General features: G+C 48.0%; 1 protein-coding gene across 1 annotated transcript; it reads left to right on the forward strand.

The window, feature by feature from the left end:
- Positions 1–916: 916 nt before the first annotated feature.
- Positions 917–4,197, forward strand: hoxb1a (homeobox B1a). The gene is made up of 2 exons (XM_079367092.1): positions 917–2,618; positions 3,834–4,197. The coding sequence occupies exons 1-2, from the start codon at positions 1,826–1,828 to the stop codon at positions 4,163–4,165; spliced, it is 1,125 nt and encodes a 374-aa protein (XP_079223218.1). The 5' UTR covers positions 917–1,825; the 3' UTR covers positions 4,166–4,197.
- The last annotated feature ends 3,651 nt before the right edge of the window (positions 4,198–7,848 follow it).

The raw sequence follows: 7,848 nt of genomic DNA on the forward strand, positions 1-7,848 counted from the left end.
GTTCCTGCAGATTTCCTGCCCACTCGCTCTCCTTTCAGGCCCTCACTGATCATTAACCTCCCTCCTTGTAGCTCGCCCACGCCGCTCGTCCTAATTCAGTCCCGGCGGCAGGGTGGCGTTGCTTCTGCTGTCAGAGCCTCCGGATGAGAGAAATTAATGACGAGTTGATTGGAGGCATGAAGAGGAGATTTTCTGTTTGAACTTTTTCTGCCCTCCAAAGAAACAATCCAACAGAACCAAAGTTCTCCTGTCGTGGATAAAACCGAGATGTGATGAGAAAGTCGACGTGGACGTGAGCAGAGCGTCTCGCTCTCGTTCTTCTTTGTGTTGCTCACATTCACAGAGAGAACATTGTGCTGAGCTTCCTGCAGGGAGCGTCCCACCAGAAGGCCTCCTGTCTGCTTTAACCTCATTTCTATAACAGATCAGCTCATTCATTCAATTAGCAAACACACACACACACACACACACACACACACACACACACACACACACACACACACACGTTCGGCCATCAGAAACCTCTGGCATCACAATCCAATTGTTGAAAATGATTTCTATAAGCATGGAGCTGTGTGATCGATCGATAGCTTCAGATCGATTCAGACTGAGAGGAGCGATCAGATCGATGACGTGGAAACACCTGAAGCTACCTGCTCCTCCTGTTAGACTGACAAACAGCACAAACACCTTCACTCAACACGTGCTCAGCTTTAACCAGCCAATCAATCTGCTCAAGATTATTTTAGAAAACGCCGTCTCAGCGCTCAGATCTGTTTCAAACATTTTCTATATAAATGACAGAAATGACTAAAACACGTTTTTTTAAAAAGCAGACAAACAGATGTGTTTCATATCTTTGAACCCTCAGAGTGATTTAGAGGTGAACATGTAATACTCTCCCTCCTAATGAATCAATATAAATATAAATAAACTTTAAATAATAATAACAGAGCTGAGCTGGCTGCCTGTGGTTGGTGGGAGCAGCAGGCCTCTCTCTCCTCCTTTCTTCTCCTCCTCTCTCTCCTCTCTGACAGATCCGACCTGATATCAGATTGATGGCCCGCTTTGATTGAAGTCTCTTTGTCGTGCTAATGTCACGGCGAGTGATGGATGAGGCGCGTGCGTCACGACCAAATGTGCATGCGCGTAAAACTCCACTTTCAGAACCGAAAAGGACCCCCTCCCCTCCTGTACACACACACACACACACACACACACACACACACACACACACACAGGTCCCCCGCTCACTCACAAACTTCTGGCCTCCGGTCACCAGGCGACGTGACGTAAACCACGTCATCCGCGTAAGAGGTCAGAAAAGAAGTGAGACGGAAAAGAGAAGAAGAAGGAGAGAAGCGGAGGAAGAAGGCGATGTGGAGGCCGGAGTGGAACCTGTGAGGGTGAGGAGGTGACCGGACACTTCGCTCTCTCTTTCTCTGTGTTCTCGCGGCGTTTCAGCTGTCACACACACTCACGCGCAGGTTGAGTTAAGCTATTGACAGGCCTCCAAACACACACACATCGACACACACCGCAGCAGAGCACATTATTCATGTGTGTCGCTGTGAAGGCTTCACTTTCCATCCTCCTCTCTGGAAGTTTCTGTTTTATTTTTCTGCTTCGATCATATTGGGTTTTCTTCCACGCACGCGCCTCTTTTTGTTCCACGTCATTTCTTTGATTTTCAGCTTCTGACCTTTTTTCTTAAACATCAACACTTTTTTAAAAACGGTCTTTTGAGGATGTTTGGACCTACTTCCTGTTAATTCCCCTCCAGTAGCTGATCATCCTGAAGTCCCCCCTCGTGCTCGCGCTCTGCATGGACAACATGAACTCGTTTGTGGAGTACTCCATGTGTAACCGGGCACCGGGCACCGGCGCTTACTCTGCGCCTAAATCTGGATATCATCACCATCATCTCCACCACCACCACCACCACCTTCCTCTGGAGCAGCATCAGGGCTTCCCGGTCACCTCCGGGGCTTTTAACACAGCACCCTCCGGTAACGGCACGAGGACTGACAGCAGCACCGGGGGAACGGGTTACACCGGGGACACGCGGCTGTACGGGGGAACCGGAGGGACAAATGAGGCGCTGCAGCATCACCATCATGAACATCAACAGCAGCAGACTCATACCGGCTACCATCATCACCCTCACCTTCAGCAGACACAGACCGGGATCATGTCTCCATATAACACCGGGAACACCGGGGCCTACGCAGGCCAGCCGTGCCAAACTAACTCGGATTACTCTTCAGCGCCGGGGCCCCCCACCACCGTGCACCCCCAGTACTTCATGGAGGAGTCTGCGTCCTCCTCTTACTATCATCAATCATCCTTCCCCAGCGCGGCCCCCACAGTCGGGCCCAGCTACGGGGCCCTGGCCGGGGCCTACTGCGGGCCTCAGGGCGCTCTGGCCGGGCCCCAGTACCCGCAGCAGCTCGGTGGGGGTCTGGACGCAGCGGGCTACCTGGGGCTTCCACACGGGGGAGGGTACGGGGAGCTGCCGGCCTCCCAGGACCGAGAGAGGGGGGACGAGGAGGGCCAGCAGGCCGGGCAGGGGCAGACCTTCGACTGGATGAAGGTGAAGAGGAACCCGCCGAAAACAGGTGAGAGAGGGAGGAGAGACCCGCGGCTTCATCAGGCTCATTTATAGAGTCAAACACAGATTTGATTTCTGCACGGTGGTTTGTCCTCTCCGACATTCATCACCGTGACCGTCCGGCAGGCCGAAGAGCCAATCACAAGCAGCTTGTTTTAACTAAGAATATTCGTTTAAGACTAAGTTCTTAAATTCTGAGTAAAAATGAATCTTATTGGATAAAAACAGAAGAACTTTGTCAGATTTGTGTTTGATGTTTAGGACCTCTGATTCCTGAGATAAATCATCATCATGTCTGTGATGTGCTGCAGGCCCGAGTCTGCCTTTTTTTACTTTCAGCTCTTTTCTCAGACTTCTTTAAAATAACAGAGAAATTAAACATTAAAAACAAAGAGTCGCTCTGAAGTATTGATCAGTTGATCAGTTCCTGATTTCACAGATCGTAATACAGTAATGATAACGTGTATTTCGCTCTGCACTGATTATTTAACACCAAGAAGCATGATGTAGAAATGACATGAGAGTGAATTTAGGGATTCAATAAATCAATAAATAAACAATATAATAATACTCAGAGAATCATAACAGTGTTATAATGCAGACTGAACTTTCAAATAGTTAAACTAAATATTTCATGAGTGATTCAGTCAAATCTTTGTCCCGATATCAGGACCAGACGTTTGGTGTGTGTGTGTGTGTGTGTGTGAGTGTGTGTGTGTGTGTGTGTGTGTGTGTGTGTGTGTGTGTGTGTGTGTTAATGGATATAACAGACGGGTTATTTCAGCCTGGAAAGTCTGTCCAGCTCTGTTATCTTTACCCCCCCCCCCCCCCCCCCTCTCTCTCTTTGTTCAGGATTTCCCCACTCTCTCTCTCTCTCTCTCTCTCTCTGTGTTCTGTACTCTAGAGACGACCTGGTCATTTTATTCTTTTGACCTAAAATTCGGATTTTGATCCTTTTATTTTTTTATTATTTGAGACAAGTTCATCAAACGTTATGAATCTTTTTGTTCCGTTATTTTTGTTTAAATGTCTGAATTAAACACCCAATAAAAACATGAACACGATTAACTCCAAATCTACAGATCCAGGGAACAAAGGGGGGCATGAGAAGATTAATAGGGGGGAGATCCTGAATATATTCACGAGGACAGGCGGTGTAATCTGACGGATATTTATGAAATAAAGAGAATAAATCATGATCACACTTTCTCTCTCCTCACAGCCAAAGTGGCAGACTTCGGCCTCGCGGGCGCTCACAACAACGCCATGCGCACAAACTTCAGCACGCGGCAGCTCACGGAGCTCGAGAAGGAGTTCCACTTCAGCAAGTACCTGACGCGCGCGCGGCGCGTGGAGATAGCAGCCACGCTCGAGCTCAACGAGACGCAGGTGAAGATCTGGTTCCAGAACCGGAGGATGAAACAGAAGAAGCGCGAGCGGGAGGGCGCGTGCTCGTCCACAGCGCGCTCCTCTTCATCCAACAAGGAGCTGGAGGACACGGACCAATCCTCCGCGTCAACGTCACCGGGCGCGTCCCCGAGCTCAGAGACGTAGGTGTCGTGCAGAGATGGAGGGTGACATTATTTAATGCCTCCTCAAAGTTCTGCTTCCGTTTCCTACATGTCCCAGAATTCTTTTGAAAAACCGGCCAATCACCTGGACTCCAACTTCAAGTCCACGTGGAGAGCCGGACTCTGAGAGCTGCACGTGCTCTCCTCCCAACAGCTACAACAAGTGTCCAGATGTGATGAGGAGCCCTCATCCTTTCACACACAGAGTCCTGCAGCTCGCTGCTTTGAACATGTTATTGTAAACAGTCATGGATCCTTCAGCAGGATGCACTTTGGCATCTTTATATGATGTCTGATTGACAGACATCATATATATATATATATATATATATATATATATATATATATATATATACTGACCACTCACTCTTATATACCATTGATCTTTTTGATAGCTGCTGTTGGTTCAACATGAAAAGGATTTTGTGTGTTGATCAGTGAAAGGAGATTTATCCTCCCTGCAGATCTCTGTGTTCCTCTGTTTGTTTCTGGCACGACGTCCTGAGTGCTTTTCTGCGTGCATGTTTCGGCGCACACATCCTCGACCTTTGCACTACGGGACGACAGGGTCCTCGAAAAACACGACGCAGGAATCTTCGGATTCCTTCAGTTTATACGACAGATGTTCAAAATAAACCTTTCAGGATCGTCTTCAACACGTTAGATAGACTCAGGGGTAAAACTGGAGTGTGTGTGTGTGTGTGTGTGTGTGTGTGTGTGTGTGCAGGAAACTACTGATCAGAGTCTCTGCTGAGTGAGAAACACGGGGACATATCTTCACAGCCTTTCTGTTCCCTGTGAGATTAAATTATTGGCTGCATTGATGTTATTGATTATTAGAGATGACGGGTGGAGGTCTGAACTGATGCGACTGTTTTGTTTTGTGTGAATTTTACGATGGTCTTTGTAGTTTTTAACACCAGCGCAGACTGAGTTTTATCAGTTCTGCTGCCTTAGGAACGCTTCCAATCATTCTGCTGTTTGTCTTTTTCTACTGTAAACTACCTCAAATAAAGATTCTTCTGACAACTCACTGCATGGATTATTCCTTTATGGATCAACATGCTCATTCTCAAATTATCAAGCAACAACCTCCAGGGCCTTGCTGCAGTTCCTCCAGTGTCCACTAGAGTCTGTCTCCTGCAGTGAGTCAGTCTCCATAGAGCTCTATGTTAAAATAAACATGTTTACAGTTTGTTCATTTCTGTCTTCAGCTGTTCTGGCTGAATGTTTCTACAACTCACCTCTTCACATTATATTAAGACTTAAAGGGATGTAGAATCAGGGGGCGTGGCCTCTTTAAGTGACAGGTGGGAGCTGCTAGCTGTCTGCTAGGTGTCCCCTCAGCTAATTCAGTCCCTGACCTTTGACCTCTGGATGGTGTTTGTGCTGTTGTACAGTTCATCTGAGTCTGTGAGAACCAAACCTGGACTGTTAGCTCGTTCTCTGTTTGTTATATGCCGATACGCCTCTCGCCCAAATATGGTCACTTTTGGTTCCAGACAACAAACATGGCGTCCAAAATCTGAAACGTGAGGGTTAAAAAAAGCCAATTACAAAGCAGCAGAGGACGTGGAGGCGTCAGAACAGGAGCTGGAGGTCGGAGCGGAGAGTGAAGAAGGAAGCGAGGAATAGGAGCTGGTTGTTTCCTCCACACGGATTAAAGGAGCACACCTTTGACCCGACAAACACACCTTCATGCAGCATCCCTGCGCCTCACACTCACAGGTCAGCGTGGCCTGTCTTTGACCCCACACACACATGCGGGGCTACAGTGAGGAATGTGGAGGGGCTTTCCGGGTGGCTCCCTGACCTTTTGACCTTTGGAGAGCCTCTGGGATATCTAAACATGTAAACACACACCTCCTCCTCATCTTCACCTCCCTCTGCTGCTCTAAAGATGGCTGACCTGGAGTCTGGGTGGCAACTCCATCGTCACCTCCTCGTCGCACGCACGCACGCACGCACTTAGCCTAATGTTCTGATTATTAAGGGCTAACGTCATAGCTTGTGTCTTCCTGACGTTAGATAGATAGATAGATAGATAGATAGATAGATAGATACTTTATTGATCCCGAGGGAAATTCAGGGTCAGTTAGCTGCTGCACGGCTGTTTAAGAACTTTATTCCATCCACCCGGGGAACTCGGAGCTCGCTGCTGGGAATGACCTCCCACCAGGGTTAACGTGTGGTGAAAGCAACATAGTTCTTTTGTTAGCTTCACCAGGTGATAACATGCGCACAGGTAGAACTCACAGCGTCACTGATTTAATCCCAGCTTAATGTTTCTGCTCACGCGCGGAGCAGCCATGTTGGATTTCAGCTGGGACTCAGATATTACAGAGTTTTTATTTAGTGTAGAAAGATGAAGCAGTGAGGATGTCTCACAGTCTCAGAGCACAGGACAGATTAAATCCTGATGAGCAGAAGGAAACATGTCTTCTTCTTCTTCAGCAGAGAGCTGATGCTCCCTGCTCAAACACCATGTGATTTCAAAGAGAGAGCGAGAGAGGGAGAGAGAGAGAGAGAGGGAGAGAGACAGACAGAGAGAGACAGAGGGAGAGAGAGACAGAGAGAGAGAGAGAGAGAGAGAGGGAGAGAGACAGAGGGAGAGAGAGAGAGACAGAGGGGGAGAGAGAGAGAGAGAGAGCGAGAGAGAGAGAGGGAGAGAGAGAGAGAGAGCATGTGAAGAAGAAGAGATTCTTAAAGAGTGAACTCATACCGTCTGACCCACAACTCCTGTTTTCATTTCCATAACTCATCTCAAGTTCAACACACACACACACACACACACACACACACACACACACACACACACACAGATAGTGACAGAAAGCATGCATACATCTCAGAGAAATAATCCGTGACATGTCTTCTTCTGCAGTGAAGTGTTTGTCTGTTGGGTCAGGAGATCTGGAACTCGTCTAAGAACAGCAGAAACTCCCCTGGAAGGACGTAAAGATGTAAAATGGACCTTTAGCTCATCCTTTGGGTCCACGTCTCTCAGTCAGGGGACGTCACGAGCAGAGAAGACAGCGGGACACGCAGCCAGAGCGGATCTTTTGAAAGTGTGTCAGCAGTGGAGCAGGTCAGAAGGAGACCAGGGAGCAGGAGGTTATCAGACATTCCTGTCTGTCCACCGCTGAGACAGACCAGAAGAAGAAGAAGACGACGACGAAGGAAAAGAGAAGAAGAAGAAGGAGGAGGAGGAGACATTTCAGCGTTTCCACAAAAAGAAAAGAAAATGGTGAAATAAAGAGGACGATCAACAGATTAAACCTTCCGTTTGTCAGACAGGCCCTCAACACATCAGAGTGCTGGCCTTTGGAAGGGTTTGTACACCATGACCCTGTGTCCTCAACACACACACACACACACACACACACACTCACACACACACACACACACACACACACACACACACACACACACACTCACACTGCATGCTGTGTTGGCCTGAGATAAACAAGCTATTGTGCATATTCTGTCAGCACCCTCTGTGTTTGTGTGTGTGTGTGTGTGTGTGTGTGTGTGTGTGTTTGTGTGTGTGTGTGTGTGTGTGTGTGTGTGTGTGTGTGTGTGTGTGTGTGTGTGTGTGTGTGTGTCTGTGTGTGTGTGTGTGTGTGTGTGTTCCACAGAGAGACAGGGGGAAAACAGGAACAGCTA

The sequence above is a fragment of the Symphodus melops genome (assembly GCF_947650265.1).
Source record: "Symphodus melops genome assembly, chromosome: 17".
NCBI classification, from domain to species: Eukaryota; Metazoa; Chordata; class Actinopteri; order Labriformes; family Labridae; genus Symphodus; species Symphodus melops.